Raw genomic sequence first — 24,357 nt, 5'->3', positions numbered from 1 at the left:
GATTTTATATATTATACTTATATCTTTACAGAGTGCCTTTAATCACGTTAAGTGAATTTAGTAGGAAAACGTAAGGTTTTTTCATATAAGACTGACCAATCATAGACAGCGTATTATATAGCACAGGAAGCTGACCTTTGACATTTTCTAGCGGCCATTTTGAATTTTGAGTTGGCGGTCTTTTCTGTTTGGTTCGACTATTTATCGCGACTTTCGCCAAAATACGGACCAAACATGTAACATTCCGCACATTTTCAACGATTTTGTACATGTAGAACTGAAATTAGTGCTTATTTTGTAGTTATGTATGACATTTTAGTCGAATTTTGAGCGAATTCTTGCCTGTGGTACTTGTCGACCAAGTCAAGATGGCGGACGGTGACAGAATTATTCGTGGTTTAAAGAACGGAGAAGACGTGGGGAAACTTGTAACAGAAATACAGGTAATACTTACATTAGAGCGTACTGTAGTCAACATTAGCACAAACAGTACTAGAGTAACTTAGACGAGACCTATTTGTTGTCTAGCCGGTGATAAATTTGTAGAAATAATTTACAGTATACAAAATAATTTGGAAGTGACAGTTCAGTTTCTTGGCCTAGGCGCTGGATCCAACTGGAGTGCTAGAAGTACTACAACAGAATGCATATGCATAATTTTAGCGTTTAACAATTTGTCTGTTTTAGAGTTGATCATTGGTAGCTTGAATGTGTACTGTTTCCAGGGCCTACACTAGAGGCCAGCTCACCGGCTTCAGTGTCAACATGCCCCCAAGGAAATTTTATAGTAAATTATACAGGGCCTCTGAGGTAGATCCTTAACTGAAAAAAGCTGTATTCTCCAAGCAGAGGTTTCGGTCAGGGAAGGGGGGTGGGGGGTGGTTGGCCACTAGTGGTCACCATTTGTTACATCCAAGGGGAGAGACACTCATAAAAATACACGACCAGCCTCTGCTTGGAGAATAGAAAGTCAGGGGGGCTGCTGTAAAATTCCTTGGGGGCACGTTGGCCCTGAAACCGAGGAACTGGCCAGTGAAGGCCCTGGCATCCAGGCTTCATCCTTGGATGCTGGATTAACCTGAATAATGATTTATATTTTTGAATGATTTGATCCATGTAGATGTATTTATCATTTAACATTTTCTTCGGGATTAGACCTACCTTGCACCTGTGTTGAAGACTGGAGCTGCTTTGTCTGAGCTGCCGGCTGAAACTCTCAACAAATATGGCCTCTTCTGTATGAGACTGCTGCGGGCTTGTGTTGAGGTACTTTCCTCTGTGCTGTATTAATTGATAGTAGACTAAAGGAGTTCATGATGACTGTACATTGTACATGTTACCATGTGTGAGTTTGTTGTGGAGTTCATACTTCTGTAGACTGCTAAAGCTGCTTGCATTACAGGGGGTGATAGATCCTTTCTGCCAACATTCGAACATGTGTTCAAATATGTTATCATTATCAAGGACTTAGGTTAACTCAAATTCTGTTCCAATGTTGAAATGCTCATAAATGATTCATCAACCTGTAACGCAAGCAGTTTTTTCGCTGTGTTTTAAGTTTGCGGTCTGTAGCAATGTTTTAATACTATGGAAACGCATATTAATTATTAACATGTCATGGTTTTGTGGTGGACAGATTATCAAGAAAACAAAACCACAGCAAATATTTCCAGATTTACAGACATCTCTCTTTTCTTTTCAGTCTCTGGGAAAGGTCAAACCTGGCTCCCCTGACATAGCCAACACCGTCCGCGTGGCCCACATCTCCTACAAATGTATCCAGCTGTGCCAACAACACATGCAGTTCAACCCCTTAGCACTGGAGAAACTTCTCTTCCACATCATGTCCCAACTTCTCAACAAGAACCTGTTGTCGGACGCTCTAGCCATCGCTGGTTTCCTGCATCGGGAGTTGAAATCCTTTCAGACTTCTGGCACCATGTCTTCAGAAAACGAAGGGGATTTCACCAACATTGCAAAGCACTCCTTCGATACCCTCTTGAAAGCTGCTCTCCGCATATGCGATCCCAAGTCTCTGTCTTCAAACTCGGTCGCTAGGCAGGAACTAGCACTCACCTCAGCACAGCAGGCACTCCAGATCCTTGTGTTGTCGGGCGTCGAACCCCAGTGGTTTCTAGGAAAGGTTGTCTCGATCGCAAAACACTTTGAAGACATGTGTCAAGGATCTGTCTCAGGGTATGAAAGCATCTCCAAGTTCTGTCAAGCGGTGTATGGAGACATGTTGGAGAATGCTTTGACAAAAGCAGACGAAACTCAAATCCAAGTCTGCCTCTTACAGCTTGGCTTCCAAGTGTGCAGATACCTTCAGCTAGCTAGGAAAGAAAAGGAAGCCGTGATGTTCATCAATCAGGTGACACATGGACTGCAGGGAAAGGTCTCAAAGAAAAATGAATCTCAGGACTTACTACTAGCATCTGCCAGGGTGTTCAAGGCATCGTTGCTTTGTAATGCTGCAGTCAGTGGTAAAACAATGGCCAAGCCAGACTGGAGAAACATCAGGACAAATTTGGAAGAAGCCAGTCAAGTAGTCAGGGATAGAATAAACGGGATAGACCACGGTGCAGGGATGGCGTTACTAGAAGCTTTCAACCAACTGCGGAAGAGTCTAGAGAATGTCTTCGATAATAGAGGTCAAGGTCAGTGCATGCTGTCTATGTCGACGTCGGACTTCTGCTCGGTGGAGATGGCCTTGACCTTGTTCATGGATGTGCTGCAAGCTCAGCGAGGACAGGGCAAGGTGAGGAGAAACTTGATAGAAATATGAGGGCGAGTTAGAAAGTAATGACAGGCTCCCTTTTTATCAATTGAGTTGAAATTTGGCACAAAGGTAAAGGCATGTATCTTCTTGAGACTGAAATATCTCAATTTGATGTTCGCACTTTTATGAGGAACTGAGTTAATTTCCAGTTGACCGAGATGACTGTTTATTTCAAGATGATTTGGAAAAAAAAGAAAATTTTAGCTATGTCTATCTTGAGTGTCTTTTCTATATTTTTTATATAAAAGTAGCCTGTAGTTTTAATCAAATCCTAGTCAACTTTAACTTCAGACTAACAAAGTCTTTTTCTTCAGGAGCCCAAGATTTCGAAAGGAAGACTGGATCACCAGCAGTGTGTGAAACTTCAGATGGCCACAGTTAGCCTACTGCTCCAGCTGATGAAACAATACATCAGTGTGCGGTCGGACAGGGATGTGTTACCCGGTTCCCTGGTGGTCGTACAAAGGGCCATGGGTATCATAGAGGATGTGTCATCTGGGAATGGGGGAGGCATGTCTACCTCTGAGCTCAAGTACCTTGGTAAGTTTTTTTTTTTTGGGGGGGGGGGTCATTTCTTTTTTTTGCAAAAATGATTATTAAGGGTTAGACATTCAGGTGATAAGATAGTACGAAATACAAAAGTTACTCAAACTTTCAAAGCAATTGGATAGATTTTGTAGTTGCTTTTAGTAACTTTTGTGTTGTGCGTCTTTTGCGACCTCTGTACGTAATTGAAGCCAAACAAGAAACGGTACATTCGTAATTTCACTTGTGGATTATCTCTGACATTTTCTAAGCCCATGCCAATTTATTTTCTTGGTTTTCAAACATTTCAAAGTGAAAGTTATGAAAGCTGAGAAAGAGGGCTGGGAAGAAAATTTGAACCCTATTATATTATATTTGCTACCTGTAGATTCAAGGATAAAGATTTTTCTCTCTGACTCTGTTGTCAAATTTTCTGTTGACACTCGAGTTAAGCATATCTTTTTAAATCAAGAAGCTACATTGAAATTGGTGTGGCCTTAGAGAGCAGAAATACATTAGACTTTACATTCAAATTGGTGTTTGTGTTTGTTCCAGGCTCCCATATCTACAACTTGAGTATCTGTGTGTACAACAATGGTTGGTATGAGGATGCCCTCCCCCTCATACAGGCAGCCTGTACACTGTTACAGAGGTGGTGCCAGGCAAGTGGGCAACCAGACAGTGCCAATGAGGTAAGGATTTGTACAGGAATTGGAACTAACTACATAATGCTTCACTCAAACTCAATCACTTGCTTGCTCACTCTCACGCTCGCTCACTCACTCACTCACTCACTCACTCACTCACTCACTCACTCACTCACTCACTCACTCACTCACTCACTCACTCAATCACTCATAGAATGGACTGTTTTTTTATATTAGGCCACAGCAAGTAATTTTTATGGATGACATCAGCGCGCTCATTAATTTTCGCCTGATTTGAAAATAAAAAACAAGAAATTTCATTGCCCTCCGACGGTGGTCAACATGCCAAAAATTGGCAAATATGTCGCAAATGTTGACAGTCTAAGATGTTTCATAGCATATGAATACCCAGTGTAGTTCCTGCCCATGATGGTATGACAAGCTGTTTTCTGCATTTGTTCTACTTAATTGAGCTGTATACACATCTTCAAGAACAGCTTAATGTTGACAGTCTAAGGTGTTTCATTGCATATGAATACCCAGTGTAGTTCATGCCCATGATGGTATAATAACAAACTGTTTTCTGCATTTGTTCTAGCAAGGACATTATATAAATAATGGGGGGGGGGGGGTCTAGTTTATTGAGCTGTATACACAAGGTGTTTCATCGCATATGAATTCCCAGTGTAGTTGCTTCAGATGATGGTACAACAAGCTCTTTTCAGCATTTGTTCCAGTAAGTCTATTGAAATGTATGCACATCTACAAGGACATATTTACATTAAATCAAGGAGTTTTTATATTATATATGAAACCTCATTGGTTGAATACAGGAATTAAAGACCTGTTGGTCATGATATCATATTTCGTCGCCTCAATTCTTGTTTAACAAGACTTATGATCTCAAAATTTGAAAATATAGGAATCTTGTTTTCATTGGCCCACCTTGTTTTTTTTTCGCCCTATCTCATTAATTTTGGAGTCTGTGGAGGATGTCATCCATAAAATTTACTTGCTGTGGCCTTAGGTTATACAACCAAATCTGTACAAGTGACCACCTCTACATAAGAACCACCTGGACAATGTGACCACTCTTTGGTGGTCCCTTACTTAGTTAATTTTTCCCATTGAAACAATAATCCTGTCTATAGTGACCACCTGTCCACATAGACCAGATTTCATCGGTCCTCAGCTGAGTGGTCTTCTTGGACAGGTTTGATTGTATATTGTGCTGCTTTTAAGATTGTATTCATTCCATTTTTTTTGTTCTTCCTCAGCTAAAACTAGCGGAAAGGTTCTGGTTCCTGAGTGAATGTCAGTTGAAGCTTGACCTGTGTGAAGACGCCATGTACTCAGCTGCTTCCAGCTTATTGGCTGACCCGAGTCACATGACCATGCAAGTGGAATCATGGGTAAGAGCCAAAAGGGAAGCAGTGGAAAAAGATGGAGACTTCAGATCAAGGTATTCACACACTTTTCCCATTCATATTATTTGATAATTCAATCACTACACAATGTTTTTGTAAAGTAATATAAACAGATATACAATTTATAAGACTGAATAGTTTAAAGCTACACCAACTAATTTTCAGACATCTTTAAATAAGAAATGAAGCAAGACTTCAGGGTGGTAACAGAAAAGTGGGAGGGAAATAGTGCTGTAAATGCAGACATGTTCTCGGTGGTTTTATGTTTGCAGTTTTGCCGGTAAGTTCTTTGCCGCGAACTTAAATCCACCTTGGAATTTTTTGCCCTCGTACCCACCTTGTCTACTATTGTCTCAACACTCCATTTTCTCCCTACCGCGAAATTAAATCCACGCAAACTAAAATGCATTTACAATATAAGTGACTATATTCAGTCCCTTCCAGAAACTGTGTGTCAAGGTAAAGGCATTCCCCTCAAACTCTATTCTTAATTCAGCAGTACCTTTTTTCTAGGCAAGAACCATCAATTCAATTTGTATGAGCCCTTAACAAAAAAATAGTGATGTAATAACCTCCCAAATCTGTTATATTTCTTCAGGACACTCAGGGATGCTCTACTGTCGTTGGACCCCCGTGCATTTGACCAGGACCAGATGATTGCAGTACTTCAGGAGGAACTCAGGGTGCTACAGTTACACAGGTATATGGGGCAGTTTGTTGGCATAACCGTAAACCACCTTCAATCATAGCACACCCAGCTGTGTTGTACGTTAAGCCCCTGTCACACATTCAGGACCTTCACACGACTTTGCTCCCGATCACTCCCCAACTAAGGTTGGCGCTGGGTTGGGAGTAGCCTGGAATCCATACTATTACTCTAGTTCACTTCTCTGATTGTATCTAAGCGGAACATGACTTTCCTGACTTTGATTTTTCCAAATCTGTAGTCAGCTGGCACAAACGGCTTCTGAAATTGAATTTAGCAGCACAACATTGTGACCTTCTAGGGATTCCAACATAGAACCTTTAGATTGTATTAGTTAACAGCCCTTACGACAAGACCACATGCCACCTTGTTGACTACAAAAGAAACTTTGGTACATGGACAGATCTACAGCAGAGTGGTGTTCATTATTACATATCATACATGTAAAACTTAAAATCATGTACCACAATTTGAACATTGTATGATCTTTTTGAGGACATCTCAGTGATAAAAATCTGTGTGTATGTGGTTAGATATGACAGCAGTTATGAGCAGTACTGCGTCATCTGCGACCTACTGGATGTACAAGGGGACAGCAAGCTACAGGAGAGAGCTCACACCATGGTACAGCTGGCACAGCTACTGCTGTCCTGTCCTGGGACCATCACATCCAACTGGTAAGTAGAACTCTTTTTTTTTCTAGAACTATCATAGTGTCAAACTTGTTGTCATCAACTACAGTAGGGGCATCCTCATTAGATAGCTTTAATTATAAACAATGCTTGCAGCTAGATGCGAAAATATTAGGCGTGATAGGTCGTTCAGTGTAATATAACCAGCTGTTGCCATCATATCCAACTGAGAAGTACATGTAGTACCCAGTTAAGTGCCCTATATTTTATTGACAAATTTGTATGTGTTCTGTTATTGTCTTCTATGAGCTTTTTGTACATGTACGTTTGTACATGTACTTGGTAGAGGTTATTTGAGATGGTCAAAAGATGTCCCAAAACAGCTATGATTTACTGGAATGCAAATTAGTAACCTACATGTTTTTATCCCTGTCACTGTATGCTTGAAAATGTTCTATTCCCAAAATTTTCCCAATGCCAAAAGGCATGATTTTGAAGCCTACCCCTTCCAAAACATTTTGTTATATTCCAGCACTGCTGTGGAATGCTGTGAGGAAGCTGTCTTCCTATTGGAGGAGATGATAGCCAATCAGGGATCAGTCTGTGATGTATCCATGACAACGCTACATGATGACCTGGCAACAGCCTACATGTGGCTGTACATGTGCAAAAGACAGGAAGACCTTGCACAGGTGAGTGCTCGAGCTTTGGTGTACTCTGCCAATAGTTTAATTATAACTGTAATAGTGGTTTGTTTCTTTACTTACAAAACAGAACAGAGTGGCATGGTTCCCTACACGTTAAATTATTCTGCTGCTTACATTTGATAGCTTACGCATTAAAACTGCTTAAAATCACTTTTTTTGAGGTCAAGAGAGAGGAGGTAAGAGTCAGACAAAATACATTATAAAAAAGATACAGATTACATGATTGAACTCCTAATAAATCTATAGATATGTAGAGGTATCTTTAAACATACTTTGTCTCACAAAAATACATCGGCTGAAAGTTTGTGTCTGTTTGTTCTTATTATTTTTGTTACTTAAGTAGTGACTGGTTTATCGAGCAAAACATACAAGAAAACAGCCTTGCAGTAAAAAGTGAATTGTGCCGAATCTTACAAACTATACCTCATACAATAAAATTGATAAATCATTTGATACTTAAAATAGAAACAATCGACATGTTTAAAGCGTCTCTTAAACTGTTAAAAGGAAATCAGAGTTTAGTAGTAGTATGTTTAATTACTCAATATGTCCCACCAGGTACCATATCTGGAATCTTCCCTGAAACAGTGCGACAAAGAAAAGGACAAGGAATCACAGTTCACCTACACTGAGAACGAGACATCACTGAACAAGTTGCTCGCAAATATAAACCTCCAGGGCTGTCGGTTAGGCCCCGAAGAGGTGACCATGGCATACCTGGATCGTGCCTTGGAAAACTGGTGCCTTGTGATAAAGGAGGGGTTTGACTTGTCTGTTATCCGGACTGTGGAGTCCACTGCAAAGTGCCTGAAAATAACGTCATCAATGTACGGTCTAGCAGGCAGGGTATGTAGATTTTTTATCTTATTTGTTTGATTCTTTGAACTGTACTGTAGCATGCGCAGTTCAGTGGTTGGTGGCCATGTTGTCACTCACCTGACATGCAAGCTACTGGAAAGGGTCACAGTCCTTAGGATGGGACGTTAAGCCGTGGTCCACTGTTTATTACATGCTTGACTAAAAGAGCTAGTGGAATTTTTCTGGTACAGTGAACATAGCGTCTCTTCTCTGCCATAACCAGTGAAAGATTAGCCTATTGTCATTGTAGGACATTAATAGATGTACAAAATAACAATCAAACAAAAGATACATATCCAGAATGTGCTCTTTGTCTGTGCTGCATAACTATACACAATGTGACGTTGCAGTAATGTAAAAATGTTTTTGATGTTCAAATGTCTCAAAAATGTTTTTTCCAGCCTTACCACCAGGCCCGTACGCTTCACCTACTTGCCACACTCATGGAGGCTGTCCAGAACTATGAAGAAGCTGTGTTTACAGTAGCCATGGAAACCATCACCATGTGTCTCCATGGTAACAGTAGCCATAGCGCCCACATTCTAACCAAGGCAGAGAGTATGGTGGGAAAGCTGGAGGAGCACAGTCAGGCTTTGCTGATGTTGAAAGTTGCCAAGAGCCACTTTTTGCTTCTTACTGGAGAGGTAATTATTTGTATTGAATTACATAGGAATACTGGTAATGAGATCATTTTAGAATTTGAAAAGTTTTTCTTTCCTACAAGTTAAACCATGGTCTGCATTGTACTTGTCGTAAAGAGATACATGTAGCAAAATTTCCCTGGTACAATGAACCTGTAAATACTGTACATAGCGTCTGTCTTCTCTGTCACAGCCAGTGGAAGAGCAGAGAAGTGTCCATTTGAGCTTCACTGGTTTCAGATCACTTCCTTCCACCTGATGTGATAAACAACAAATTTTTAACCTTTTTCAGGTGTCAGTAGGTTGGAGACTGGTGTGTGAGGTTTTAGCCAGTCCTGTTCTGGAGGAGCATTCTACTGTCTGTTACATGTTATCGGCTCAGGCCCAGCATGTCCAGTCTCTGTACCTCAGGCTGCCTCTGGGACAAACTCACATGGACAGAGCTGGTACGTTTTGATTTTTTTTAAACCTCTCATAGTTCTGTCAGGTGCCCTAGGACCACCACATTAAAGTAAAGACTATGTGAATTCAAAAAGATCTACTAAATAAGAATAAATGTAGCATCAGTAATCCCTGAGGTATGCACACTTTCTTGAGAAGGCCTCGATAACAAGTTATGTTTTCAAATCTGGCAGTCTTAGGGTGCTTGTACAAATGTTTGAGCATTGAAGTTACTCAATGGTCACTATGTAACAAGACCCAAAGGACACTTCAAGAATAAGGGTTACATGAATAGGACTGAGACAACATCTCTTCTCCATAAGTTATAAACATCATGATTTAGGCAAGCTTTAACTCACTTGCCATTTAAAAAGTGAAATTTTTGACCGTGAATTTGCTGTGATATTGCAGAAGGCAGCTCCTGTTTCGAGACGGCGTTTGATGCCTTCCGCGTGAGACTATCCCTGGCGAGACTGCTGTTCGGAGAGAGGCTGAGACAGAACGACCAACTAACAGCCAGCTCGGGTTCTAAAGCAAAAACCAAGAAAGGTAGGCAGAAGAGAGAGGTTGTTTCTTCGTCATTTCTGGGTACCATGTGTCCAATGTCTGAGTAGACAAAAGTTCTTACACTGATCTCAAGTACTTGCTTCATGATTTATAGGGCACATCATTTCTAGTCGTGTATGGACAGCTAGCGTACCTGGGATCAAGATTCCTGGTATTCCTACCTACATGTAGACATTGTGTCCCTGAGAAAGGCACTTTGCATGATCCTGTCACTTTACCCAGATGTAAAGTGACTAATAAGTTGGGGAGATAGAAGGCTGTGGAAATGGCATTGCCCTAGTGGATAACAACCCATTGCCTCTACAAAGGCTTGGGGAATTTTGCCCTACGTCATTTCTATCAACATTCTAAAAAGTTAAAACTGTTTAGCACAGACAAATCTCCAGCATTGATGCAAGTAGCTTTTGTGATCTGCGTAAGTCTCGTGTATTGTCTTCACTAGACTAATAAGTCAGCAAAATGGATAAAATGGTGTTAACAGAGCAGGTTGTCTAAAGCACAGACGCCTGTTTATATAACACCGGACAGCAAAACTGCCTCTTTTCCTCCCTTGTACCACGAGTGCTTTGGTAACAAGGGCTCATGTGGGGCATACATCATAGTAATAACTGCTGTTTTCGATGCTTTGGACATAACCATTTTTTGGTGTTCATTTTTGTTTTTTTGGTGAAGTCTTCAGAAAATATCATTAGGTATAATTTGATTATCTGATGATTTTGATTATATGTCAGTAATAATTAATGATATCCATGTACAACAATTGTCCTTGATCACTTGCTTCAAGTTCCAAGTAGAAAATGCATGTATCATGTACATTTTCACTTGTTGAATTTGAAAGCACCGTTGGCCCTCTGTTAGGAGTCATAGCGGGGAACCTAGCCTATGCCCAGTTTTTCAACATTACATGTTACTATAATTATATTTTTTTTCCAACTGGGAAGGAAGATCATTTAAACCATATATGTACAGTTACTAGTATTCTGTTCAATATCTAACAATAGGTATGGTCCTGAGGCATAATTGAAGAAATACTAGTACAACGTACCTGCTTATGATCTTAGTTCCTTCGGACAGTCATGTGGACACAGTTTTCCTGTCAATTTGGTAATTTTCCGGGGGGTACTTTTATTCAAGGGGGTGCTTATATTAGATTTTGAAGATTTGTCTGGGGGCTACTGTTATTCCAGGGGGACTTCTATTTGAGAGGTGAGAGTATGTATTTGCAGAAAATATGTACCCTAGGTATTTGCTCATTTTAATTCACTCTGAGGAAAAGACTGCCGTCAAAAATTTGATGCACAGACTTTTTGTGTTGGAACAAAGTCTAACTTTGTGCATAATGTACTTTAGTTTAAGTCTTTAATTTGGTGTTATCAGAGCTGGTATTCTATAGCCCAGGATATCAGTTTATACGACACCATACAGTAAAACTGCCCTTCTGCCTTCCCTTGTACCAAGAGTGCTTTGGTCACAAGGTGTATTGTTGGGCAGACAGAATTGTAGATAACAACAGTTACTTCAATGAAGGTTAGATATCCAGGTTCAATCCTGGGCCAGGACATCTCAGTTGGGGCTGCACCCGTCTTTCGAAAAGGGTGGAAAATTTGGGCCCTGTGTTCAAGTATATCGTGCTACTTAAACAGCACAGAAACGTGCTGCCCTATGTGCCGCTAGGCACTTACAAGGGTCTGAACCAGGGCTGTCTCCAGAACCTGTCCCTTTGTCCTTGGACGGAAACTTGCTTGTTTGGACAGACAAAAATTACACTTTGTCCGTCCTGAATTTTATGTGTGGGTCACGTCACCAGCAATAGCTGCCTGTGTCCCATGTGTATTGCACGGTTGCAATTCTAATAAAATTCAATCAAATCAAACTTGATGAAAATGTATTTTCGTAAGCTTGAAATGACAGATTTAACAACAAAAACAAACAACCTGGTCTCCCAAACAATGAGTGGGATGGAAAAAATCTAAAGCTGGAGACAGCCCTGCTCTGAAAAAACAGACGGATGCTATGTCTTTCCCCCTTCCTCAGGTTATCCCCACTTGCCGTGGTGGTGTTGTGATGATTTCCTGTTCTCCCTGCTGGACATGGGGAAACTCTACTCTGACCAGGGCTGTGTCAAGGAGGCCAAGTCATACTTCTTAGAGGGACTGGAGATAGCCGCCAACTTTCGACTGCCCAGAAGGTGACTTACATCTTAAGACCCACTAACTCCACACATGCACTCTCTCAATCAATCAATCTATCAATCAATCAATCAATCACTCTCTTACACATACACGCACACACACTAACCTCGCTCTCACACATTCATCCACTTGATATAAAAAAGCAATCTAAGGGTAAAATGTTCAAAACGCAGAAACTGCATGTGTGACAGTTTATGACGAACATGTACTGACAAACATCTACCTGTATTGAGAAAAAGGTAACTAGTTTTTAACAATGGAAAAAAAACTGTTTCTCCAGATGTGCAGAGTTCCTGACGATGTTAGCTGAGGTAGAACTGCACCGAGGACTGACAGAAGACTGTCAGCTCCTCCTTAAGTGTGCCTGCAGTGTCCTGACGTCTACAGACAACAAGCAAGACTTCAGCAAGCCACTTCTCAACAGAGACTGCTCAGTGTCGAGAATCAGTGTCAGCAAAGACAGTGTGTCGTTCGACGACCAGTCACCAGCTCCTAAGGAAGACATCAAACCAGCTGTAGGAGAGGAGAAGACAGAAAGTAAGAAAGATGCCAGAAGAGAAAGAAAGTCAGGAGGCTGCTTTGGGTTTGACTCATTGGAGAGTGAGGAGGAAGATATGGAAGACGATGATTTTATTCGGAGCAAACATATCTCAGTGTCAAAGCAGCTGGAAGAGGATGATGGGATGGATTCAGACCTAGAGGATTATGGAAAACACCAGCCATCGTTTCCCATCATGCAACTGCCGGACTATGTCGGGCACAATGCTAAATGCACATGCTCATTGTGTAAAGATGTTGTCAGTCAAACCTCGTATTTGGACGTTTTCCTCACGGCGACCGAGTGCGCTCTCTCAGAGGGCTTGCCTGCAGTTGCCATAGCAACATGTGCTGCATCACAGAAGATTCACGAGAAAGCCTGCCAATGCGCTTCAGCCGCGATGAAAGACTTCGCCTCAAATCTTGCAGATGGGAGGAAGAAGGAGGCCAAGTCGAAGAAGAACACAAACACCGAACAACATCTATTTGACCCCCAGCTTGCCCTGCTACATTGCAGGCTGTCTGAGGCCTACTTAATGCAGGAGAATTTTTCCAAAGCCAACACCAGCATTGAAAGCGGGTTGCTCCTCTTCCAAGGGAAGTCTCGAGCCATACACCTCCATTCCAACACTCAGGCACATCTGCTCTACAACGCTGCCTTGTGTGCCATCCTCCAAGAAGCTGCCAAGTGCAACTGCTCTCCATTCGACGTGCTGAACTGTAATCCCAGCACCCAAGCGGATGTGGTTGGAAACCTAGAAAAGTGCATGGAGAAGCTGTCTCTCAAGCCCGTCCAAAGCAAAGATTTCAGTGCCGCGAAGCAGGAGGCAATGGACTCTGAAACGTACAGGGCTTTGCAGGCACTGGAGGAAAATGTGACGGCCAAACACAAGAACAGACAAAGCAGAAAGCCAGTCATCAAGATTGACCTACCAGAAGACGAAGAAGGGGTCATCGACCCTGAGGTTGTTCCAGATGTAGAAGAAGATGATGTCTTTGTTGTCAGCAAGCCTGCATCCTCACGGAAATATCTTGCTAAGGAATCTACTTCAAAAGGTTCAAGAAGGAAGAAGGCAGAATCAACAATAGAATATAACAGTGACCCCGAGATTATCCCTGATTCTGATGATGTCTTTGTTGTCAACAAGCCTGCAACCTCACAAACATACCTTGCAAAGGCCTCTACTAAGAAGGTTTCGAGAAGGAAGAAGGCAGAAGATACCAACGATGACCCTCAGCTTATTCCAGATTCTGACCAGGACGAATTTGCTTTGAAGAAGACATGTGTTTCTGGAACATCCAGAAAGTTTTTCACCTCGAAGACACCTGCCAAGGGGAGTCTTAACCGACCAGGAGATGGAGCCTGTGAAATTCTCAACAGCAACAAAGGTGCAGAATGCACGAATGGTCTGGTTCCAAGACCGTTACTGGCTCTTGGTGGCAAAGTGGTTGATGATTACACCTTTGTCGGAAGTCCCGAGGCAGGCAAAAAAAGGAGAGGGAGGGGTAGAAATGCCGTCGCAAGCAAAACAACCGCAACCGGAACGGCAAGAAAACCTGCACGTGGCAAAAAAGTCCAGACTGAAATCACAGAAACTGACTCCAAAAGGAAACCGAGAGGTGCCAAAATGTCAGAGAAACCTACCACAGTGTCTACTCAAGCTAAATCGGCTAAAGGGAGAAAGAATTCTGCTTTCATCATTTCTGATTCAGATAGCGATATAGCAATTGCTTTAGCACCTTCCACACAAAAGAAAAGACCACAGAGAAAGACAACAGCAATAGTATACAAGGAGGAGAGTTCATCAGAAGAATCAGAAGGTATTGTATTGTATTGTTTATCTATTTCACCATGGGAAACATACATATATCCCCTACTGGCGTTTTTTTAATGTGCCCTAGGGAACCTCCCAGATATACAGTAAGGTATGAACATCAAATAAAATCAACAATACAAGCAAGAAATGAACACAAATTTGTGCTAACTTCAAATTGGTACAAAAGTAGCCTAGAAGCAACATGCCAAAAATTATTCAAAATAAGTAAAACATTGATAAGGGCTACATGTATCTCCAGCTTTAATTTTTTTCTGTCCCACTCTAAATGTTTGGGAGCAGATGTTGTTTATTTTCTTTGTCAAATCTGTTATTTTAAGCTTACGAAAACACATCAATTTCATGTCATTTTTTTCTGTCCCTAATGGCAAATTTATGCCCAGTACGAGTCTGGAGACAGCCCTGCATTGATGTTTTAGCACACTGAAGTAGCCGTTTGGCACCCAATTCCCTATTGGTTACAGAGTTAGGCAGCATGGAGAAGGTTAACATAATGTACATATAACATAAAACTCAATTGACTGAAGTCAGAAGTCAGGAATTTGTGTATCAATGTTCGGCAGATTCAGTGGTTCAGTGTAGACCCAGAAGAGGGAGAGCAGCAAGACAACCCAAGACTGCACCGTCCACCCGGGGTAAGGAACGGAGAGCGTCAAAGAAGGCGCCGATTGACGACTACAGTTCAGGAGACGAGATCTTACGAGCGGCAAGCAGTGAGGAAGACTGTGCACCCATCGTCAAGGTTTGATATTGAATCCTCTAACTTCATCCTCAGGACTTAAAATAGCCGGGAAACTATCCCATTCTTATCCAGCTTACTCCTCTGATTGCTAATCTCTGCAGAATATTCTGGCCGTCATTGCCATTGAAACACTTGATCCTTGTGTCCAGTGCAATTATTTCTGGCATTGAATATTTCTGGTTAACACTGTAATTGGAATTGAACTTTTGAGTGCCTGTTGAAACCAACCCCATTAGTATGATATACAGTCAAACCTGCCTATAGCGGTCACTCAAGGGACTGGCCAAAACTGGCCGCTAAGGACAGGTGGCCGCTATGGAGAAAATGTCGATTAATTGACCACGAGTGACACATATTTTCAGTACCCACTGAGATACATTTATTCACCGTACAGTACACATGTAAACATTGCATAGGTAAGTCACATTTTAGAAAGTCGATTGTTGTTCTTTTACTTCTATTTTGGGCTTGAAAAACGATTTATTTTATCTGCCAACTCCAAAACCCATGGCTTGCTCGGGCTTCATGTCTGTACAGACCAGCATCGCCATACTCTACTCTTGATCCTTCGCGACTGCTTCGCTGCAGGCACACGCGTCAACAACGAATTTTAATCATATAAAAGTCCTTCGCAGCAAAATGCCACCTAGTTAGTTAAGAACAAAATACATGTTGCTCAGTTGCCACTTACTGTTTGTTTTCGACCGTTTTGAAACATAAAATCGTGGCGATAGTTTTCCTTAGTCTGTTGTTGTTTCCCTTCCCCCTTGTCATTATCAGCTTCTACCATTATGCTAATAGGGTACTCAAAAGAAGGTCGCTCTTTTGATGGCTTTTTTCTTTTCAGAAAATTGCAATAGCCCAAATTTTACATCATATTAATGTTATTCATATTTCTTTTGAAGCTTTTGGTAAAGTGATTATCCTCAGTGATACTTTGCAGCAAAATAAATTTAGCGCATTATACCTCCGAAACAGTGGTGTCTTCCGTTGACCTTTTTGCTGCTGACTATCACCATAAAAGTCTATGTATGAGCGCCATTTTGACAATTGCGCGAAACACGTTTTGACTTTGAGCACCGGGGAAAACGGATATTGGGGCGGCATTCAAACATTTTCCGAACTTACCGCATCAGCTACATGTGCGAGTTGTATTTTCCAAAAAGCTGCCGTAATATTTGTCCAGTAGAAATGCACAGAAATGGTCAATTTTGCTACGATGTACAAACGCAAGCCATGTGAAGAAAATTATACTGACTTTGCGTCAAACCATGGATTTTCTAACAAAAATAAAACATCCTGGTTTTCTTTATTATCATCCTATCCAGTTGAGTCCACATAAATTTGATAACTGCGTGAAAAAAATGAAGATTTTGAACCCGGCGTGCGGTGGCGATGCGGCTTCTACCGGCACGCCGTGACCGTTACCGACAGTGTTACTGTACTCGCGGGACTGAAAATCGTCTGGCCGCGACCGCGTTGGACAGGTGGCCGCTATAGCCTAATTCTTAATGCTTATGTCAATGGGAAAAATCCAAGGGACCGACAGAAAGTGACCACTATGGGCAGGTGGCCGCTATGCAAAGGTGACCGCTAATACAGGTTTGACTGTACTATGATGCTATGAGTATGAGAACTCTTGCCTATATTATAGGCGAATATACAAAATTTGTTGTCAATTGTTTCAATCTCTACTATCTATCTGGAAAGGGAAGCAATAAGAGCTTGATGGTTACAAAACTATTCCAGTTCTCTTGACCTACATTTTTGTTAAATCTAGTTGTGGGATGATGTGTAATTGCCAGTCTTTTCTCTGCCAATGTCTGTATATACCTGTTAGTATTTTGTCTTAACCTTCTCCCTGCTGCCTAACCCTGTAGCCAAGAGAGAATTGGTAACCAATCAGCTACATCAGCGTGCTAAAAGTTAATTTTGTATTTACAGAGGAGAGGCAGAGCAGCAAAGACGTCAACAACAAGAGGGAAGAAGTCTTCTGCAAGACCAAAGCCTTCCACAGAGGATGTAGAGGTGTTGAGGGAGTGTGTGCAGATAGGGGATGAGGACAGCACACTTGGCTCCACACTTCTTACTACCAGCTCCATGCAGGAGGCTCTACCTGTACTGGGAGGAAGGACCACACCATGTGGTAAGTATATAATAATTTTGATTTATTACAAGTCAATGTTCGTGAGGTGGTTCTATTTTGAGGATGATCTCTGCACCGGGAATTCATGATACTACAAATATGATTGTTTTTCTAAATTTTGATACCTAGTACATACCCCCTAGTACATACAAAAAGAATATGACTATCTTTAGCTGTCCCTGTGAAAATGACAGTATTGCATTGTGTGTGTGTGTGTGTGTGTGTGTGTGTGTGTGTGTGTGTGTGTGTGTGTGTGTGTGTGTGTGTGTGTGTGTGTGTGTGTGTGTGTGTGTGTGTGCATGTATGTATGTGTGAAGTGGGTGTAGTATGTTTTAAGGGATGTACATGATGCATGTGTGCAGCTGCTATTTCTGTGTTTTCTTTTTGTCCTATGGTGTTTTATTATCCCAGGTTCATTGATAGCTGATGCCACGCTGCACTTGTAGACAGCAAGTCTCCTGATACAGCACACACAGCCTAGCCTGCTGTCCAGTAGGATTGGACAGCTGCTGTTCCTTTGCTTTCTTTTTGTCTCACAATGTTTTACCTTTCCAGGTTCATCTATAGCTGATGCCATGCTGCACTTGGAGACAGCAAGTCTCCTGATACAGCACACACAGCCTAGCCTGCTGTCCAGGAGGATTGGACAGCTGCTGTTCCTTTGCTGTCCCAACAACAGCCCACACCAGGCAGCTTACTACATGATGGAGACTTGCAGCGTGACCCTAAGACATCAGATGCTTGCTAGTCTCCACAAGAAGATCAAGTAAGGCTTCCTTAAGACCCATCACTATCACTATCTTGTCATTTCTTAAGATGCAAAAAACTGTAAGCCGTAACTTGCAGCTGTGAAACAGCAGGGTAACAGTTACATGTGAAAACCATATAATTATGTACTAGTTTTGAGTTTTGTGTTGTTTTCCCTGTATCATTGAATGATCACCATATCTTCTTTTCCACAGGAAACTCCAGAAGGTTGAAATGAAGTCAATGACTGAAAGCATGGATCAGCTGTCTCTTACCAGTGCACCTCCTACGCAGCGGAACATCCAACACCTCAGGACCAAGCAGAACATCTTTGGCTTGGACACCAGTCCCTCACAACACAGCTACACTGCAGACAACATGCAGGATGTTCTGGCAAGGCAACTGCCAGAGGGTGGGTTTTTATGGGACTTAAATGTGCGAAATGCACTGTTTGGCCATATGGATCAAATGGTGGCCCCGGGTTAGCCTCAAGCATCAAACCTCACTAAATGTCAAGAACCTATTGGAAGGAGTAGGGGTGACCCGGTGTGCTAAATATGCAAGCCATAGTAAAGCCACATTGCACTACTACATTGTACATGTAGCTAATGGTCAACTAGAAGGAAAAGTGTTTGTATTTGATAGCTTGGAGGGTCAAACCTCAGACTTTAAAGAAATGGTACATACAATGTACAGCTTTCTCTGTTTAGCACTCAGCACTTATAAGAAAGACTATGGAAGTTGAACACACACCACTATACCAGTAGACCATTCCCCTGCTGTAATGCTTGAATGTACATTTTAAACTGAGTGGTCTAAGGGCTATTGAAACAGAGATTGGTGTACAACTTGATTCTATAACTACAGATTTCTAATGTCTATTCCTCAGTGAAATTTCACATTTGCTCTGCTTTGTAGGTTGGACTATTTGCAGTATGGCACTGGTGTCAATCAACCCCTGTTGCCATGGTAACAGCCTCAATCAGCAGTTACTGGTCATCACAAGGCTTCAAGGTGACAGCGAGCCTCTGATCATCAAGATCCCCATTTCTCAGGTAATTTTCTTGTCCCTTATTTCTTAGACGAATATTCAAATACCACCATTCCTCTGGTAATGGGCGTTAGGCTATTCGGCAAGGGGATCATTTGAAAGAGCAAACGGGAGGTAGAATAGGGTTGATACCAAGCTGATGTAACTGACAAATGTCACCAAAGAACTGTATATGTTTGCAGTGGTTTTATTTTCAAGGTGACGTCTTACATGTACCATGGATTGATGACACGAATATGTGTTCTGTATTACTACTGTTCTACAGAATTTTAAACTCGAACTTAAAACCTTTCCCCTCCTAATAAAAAATTAAATCTCTGCAAAAATAAACAAATTTACTGTATCTGGTATCTTTTGCTTTTCCTCTCACAGGCACTGTTGGAAAGGGAGATTCTCATGAAGCTGGAGACCATCCAACACGACAACAAAACCAGCATGGCCATACAGGACAAGAAACTCCACTGGAAGGCTAGGCAAGAGTTGGACTCCACGCTTAAGGTAGTATAATTGCACCATTGTGTATTCTCCCAAGTAGCTATAGGATGCAGGTGCACTAGACCAGTAAGGGACTAGAAAATCACCCCTAAACCTGGATATGAACCTGTATGTTCGGGAGCAGTACCCAACTTTATTTCTGAACCATGATTTTATTATTGTTATTTTATCATTGATAGAATACAGGATTATGTCACAGCCTCAAAAACATTTACCCGGCTGATGTTTCAGTAACTCATCAGCTACCTTCATCAGGCCCTAAAAGAGGGTCTGCATGCCATTTACATAAAGAGCGTAATCAGCCGTCCGTTTTAGCACCGGACCAGTAGTATCTAACATAAAGCGTAATCTGTGCATCCTTGCGTTGTTGGCATCTGATTGTAGTGTAAAGCAAAGTCAGCCTGCCAAATTTAGTGTAATACATAGCTGCTTCCTTCCTGAATTTAGCATAGAGAGTTGACAGAACCTGTGATGCACGCTGCCTAAAATGGCTATATAACTCCTTTCCGCTGTTTGGTGTTGCAGCAATGATGTGGTCCCAGACAAGACTGTTTTTTTTTTAAATTTTGTTTTTTATCTTCAATGTATGTGCTGTAAAGAAATGAACAAGCAATAAAAGATAACGACCAAGCAACGCTTGACTATTTCAGGACCTGACTAAAGCAATGGAAAACGACCTGCTGGGTGGATGGAAGGGCATGGTTCTTGGTCCCCATGGTGACAGGAAGAGGGTGAAACAGCTGAACTCAGCAACAACCAACGTCTGCAAGACATTGGGCTCGGACAACGAAGTTGACTTCCATCTTCTTAGGGTATGATTGTCTTTCATCCTTGATTGATTGATTGATTGCCTGATATGCCCTATTGATCAATACATTTTATCCCCTGAACTGTGCATAATGTGTAATGTATCAGTTTGGCAACTTGGTGTCGTCTTATGTACCCTTTACACTTACAAAATTTGTTACAACCACGTGCAGTAGGGGCATCCTGGCTAGATACACGTAGCTTTGCAGCTACCTGTAGATGTGCAAAAGACAGGTGTGACAGGTCGTTCAGTGTAACATAATCAGCTGCTGCCGTGCCGTATGTCTTGGAAGCTGGTTTGTTACACCGAAGGGCGTTTATACCGGCTATACAGATATAGATACAGACGCTGGTGTGTTATACCGAAGGGCGGTTATACCTGCTGAGTAGATACAGAAAATACATCACTAAACCTCCTTCCTCTCATGCAGCTTCTGTTGGATTCCTGGCCCCACCTGAGAAAGCGCCACAAACAGGACAGTCTGGCCTACCTGCTCGGGACTTCAACCAGCTCACCCCTCGTACAGAATGGTTTGGACCTGATGCAGAAGGAAGCCAACAAGATAACTGATATAGAGGACCTACAGGATAGGGGCCCAGTCATCATGATCTTGGACAGGGTAAGGCAACTATTTAGGGATGTCCTTGTAGCTCAACTGGTAGCAGCCACAGTTGAGCTCCGGGTTCCAGTTACATAATAGTTGGTAACAGGGAGGTGGAAATGGCAGTGATTGAGAGGACACCGACTGTATTCTTCCGACTACATTTTTGAGCTCAATGGTTAGCTATTATCGGTGTAAGGTTTGGAAATATTCTGGACAACAAAATCTCCAAGTGATTGACATTGACACTGACTTTTTAGTATATCTGTGTTTTTGCTTCGCTTTCAAACCATGGTAAATTGTCTCTCTCTTTTGTTTGATGCCAGACTTTGCAGCGGCTCCCATGGGAGAGCATCCCACTCCTGCAGCAGGGGAAAGTGTCACGCATGCCGTCACTCCGCTTCATCCTGTCTCACCTCCACACCATGAGGGTACGTCATCCTAACACCAGTCTCACGTTACTCGTTTTTGAATATTCAAAAACTGATAAGTGTGTCAAATTTCGTTCCTTGTAGTTCATGGGAATTAGTTTGAAAAAACCTTCAATAAACAGATTGTGTATTCAAGATCATGAATTTAGCCGGCTCCACAAAAAAATAACACTCTCCCCATTCTAGCAGCCGCCAAAGAGAAACTGTTGAGAGTTGAGAAATAATGAAAATAGGCATATGACTTACATTCTTATTAAGAGGTGTATCGTTGTACATTTGCAAATTCAGCTTCCTACAATAACGGAAAATGGATGATGTGCAATATTTACTTAACAGCTCTCTAGGTACATTTCTATGTCTATTGTATGGATAAAGATGTTCTGTACGTGTTCTTGTTCCAGTCCGTGCCAGGGCATGTGTTGTGTGATGGTGTGGACCAAGACAACACGTACTACATCTTAAACCCACGGAACGACCTGGCCAGCACACAAGCCAACTTCCTTGAGGACTTCAAGAAGTGAGTGGACACAAATTATATGTACATGTTAACACTGTGTGTGTGTGTGTGTGTGTGTGTGTGTGTGTGTGTGTGTGTGTGTGTGTGTGTGTGTGTGTATGTGTGTGTGCATGTTTTTGTGAGTTTGGGTGTGTCTGTGTCTGAATGTTTATGGGTGTGTGTTTGTGACTTAGTCTGAAGTGGTGAAGTCTGCCATTTCTGATTGCCTTGTTGTCCAAGGGAGTGAAGTATGGCATGTCCATCTGTGTTACTTACTGTGTGATTCTGACAGATTTGCAAAACATTTTGGGTGAAGGGGTGAAGTCTGCCATCTCTGATGTCTTTCTTTTGTGTTGTATTTCTGCAGGAGGGGATGGAATGGTGTGGCTGGAGTTTCCCCCACAACGGACCAATACATCAGGGCGCTCACAGATCACGACATGTTTGTGTAGGTTTACCTCAAGTCATATTCTCTAGTCCATAAGCATGAGGTACATGTATAGCAGCAGGTATACAGTCAAACCTGCTCAAGAAGACCAACCAGGGGACTGATAAAATCTGGTCCATGTACATGTAGACATGGGAACATGATGAAGGTTAGACATCCAGGTAATAAGATATGCAAAGTAACAGTTACTCAAGCAACTGGATATGATTTTGGAAACGCTCAGACGTTTTAGATAACAGCCAGTTTGGTCTGAAACATCAGCCCGTTTCCAAATTGTATGCAGTTGTTTGAGTAATTGTTACTTCGCATAAACAAACTTGCTATTTCCCACCCCCACCTGCAGGTACTGTGGCCACGGTGCCGGGCAGGTGTACCTGAAGGGAGATGAGATCCAGAAGATCACTACCCGGGCCACCACCCTGCTCATGGGCTGTGGCAGCGGACGACTGTTTGTGGAGGGGAGCACAGAGGCACGCGGCATGGCATTCAACTATATCCTATCTGGATGGTTAGTATACTGTAGTCCCCTATAGCTACCTTTGACTATATCTTATCATCATCATCATGTCGGGCGGGTTGCCCGGACTAAGTCCACCCTCTTCCTCCAGTCGCTACGGTCCGCTATCTTATATGGCTGGTAAGTAAAGGGCCTAAAGGTAAACTTAAGTGTAAAAGGTAAAGGTAATCCCCTAGCCTTCAACTACCCCTTACCCTTATCATGCTGGTAAGTTTCAAAGGCCTTCAACTACATATTGCTAACACCAGGTGGTCCTACAGCATTCATTTCAACTACATGTTCAACTTTAACTACAAGAAAACTCCAACATCCAAGGTAAATGTAGCCCCTAATAGTGGATTGTTATCTACTGTGCGCATGCACCATGTACATGTATGTTCTGAGAGTTTTTCACACAAATCATTTTTTTTGCTTGTTTATTTTCTCAGCCCCAGTATTGTTGCCAACCTGTGGGATGTGACAGACAGGGACATCGACCGATTCCTCCAGGCCCTGCTCAAGTCCTGGCTCACCTCCGGCTCAGAATCCTCCCTGCCAGAGTTTGTCAGCCAATCACGTGATGCCTGCAAGCTGCGCCATCTAATTGGTGCAGCCCCTGTCGTGTATGGTTTCCCTGTGCATGTCAAGTAATCTGATGGGCTGGCTAGTTAGCCAATCATGTGAAGCCTGCAAACTGCGCCATCTGATTGGTGCAGCCCCTGTGGTGTATGGTTTCAAAAGATCTAATTGGCTAGTCAGTTAGCCATCGTAAATAGGCTGCAAGTCCTGCTACCTGATAGGTTTCCCTGTGAATGTAAGTTGGTTGGCCAGCAGGTTAACAAATCGTAAATAGGGTACAAAACTGTCCTACAACCTGATTGGAAGAGCCTCAGTGACCTATTTTTCCCCTGAATTTGATCATAAATCACTCAGCCAGTCGTAAATATGAAATAAAAAGGGCAGGATGCATGAAGTTTCAGAATTATACATAGTGTGACTTTTCTTATCTATTTGTTGATTCAATGTTTTCAACTTGATAGTCAATGTGATTTTGGAAATTAGACATTGTAAATTGTTACTCCTGGCTAAATGTATACTGTATTCACTGTTTATTATTCTTGCATGTATATCTGTGTCTAGCTAAATCCTTTAGATATGTTCATTTTCCTCATAATTTTCACATGTTGTGTTAAAGGTGTTTGTCAACAAGATATGTAATTGTGCAATGATAGGTTTAAAATTCCAATGTTCAAACCTGGTAATGTTATAGATATTAAAGTTGTCTGAGTAGAAAATGTGATAAGTACATGTGTTTTACTTATAGCAGTTGAAATAAAGATGAAAATATTTCCGTTCGATTTTCTGTGCTATGACGTTCTTGGTACATATGTGCTACTGGTAT

At 41.9% G+C, this 24,357-nt stretch overlaps 1 protein-coding gene across 2 annotated transcripts; it reads left to right on the top strand.

Annotated features, from left to right (window-relative positions):
* The first annotated feature begins 144 nt into the window (after positions 1-144).
* On the top strand, positions 145-24,302 carry LOC136445515 (separin-like). Of its 2 annotated transcripts, none has more exons than XM_066443545.1 (28): positions 145-443; positions 1,156-1,266; positions 1,703-2,758; positions 3,094-3,319; positions 3,860-3,996; positions 5,229-5,413; positions 5,977-6,078; positions 6,618-6,761; positions 7,249-7,408; positions 7,982-8,269; positions 8,683-8,925; positions 9,215-9,368; positions 9,778-9,912; positions 11,965-12,118; positions 12,403-14,480; positions 15,058-15,236; positions 17,181-17,382; positions 17,938-18,148; positions 18,345-18,541; positions 19,048-19,184; positions 19,553-19,678; positions 20,326-20,487; positions 20,914-21,102; positions 21,411-21,515; positions 21,917-22,032; positions 22,379-22,459; positions 22,803-22,967; positions 23,405-24,302. In XM_066443545.1, exons 1-28 carry the CDS (start codon positions 369-371, stop codon positions 23,604-23,606), a joined length of 7,320 nt encoding a protein of 2,439 aa, XP_066299642.1. In that variant the 5' UTR covers positions 145-368; the 3' UTR covers positions 23,607-24,302. The 2 variants fall into 2 exon arrangements, with proteins under 2 accessions (XP_066299642.1, XP_066299641.1); XM_066443544.1 differs by having other exon boundaries at positions 9,775-9,912.
* The last annotated feature ends 55 nt before the right edge of the window (positions 24,303-24,357 follow it).

This window comes from Branchiostoma lanceolatum, chromosome 12 (assembly GCF_035083965.1).
Source record: "Branchiostoma lanceolatum isolate klBraLanc5 chromosome 12, klBraLanc5.hap2, whole genome shotgun sequence".
In the NCBI taxonomy this organism is placed as follows: domain Eukaryota; kingdom Metazoa; phylum Chordata; class Leptocardii; order Amphioxiformes; family Branchiostomatidae; genus Branchiostoma; species Branchiostoma lanceolatum.
This window is presented reverse-complemented; position numbering and strand designations above follow the sequence as displayed.

What these genes read in the sequence shown, in the direction of transcription:
- LOC136445515 (XM_066443544.1), top strand. Translation starts at nt 369, where the DNA reads ATGGCGGACGGTGACAGAATTATTCGTGGTTTAAAGAACGGAGAAGAC. An exon ending in AGGGTGCTACAGTTACACAG is followed by an intron (nt 6,079 to 6,617) that starts GTATATGGGGCA and finishes GTATGTGGTTAG; the next exon opens with ATATGACAGCAGTTATGAGC. An exon ending in AACTCACATGGACAGAGCTG is followed by an intron (nt 9,369 to 9,774) that starts GTACGTTTTGAT and finishes GTGATATTGCAG; the next exon opens with AAGGCAGCTCCTGTTTCGAG.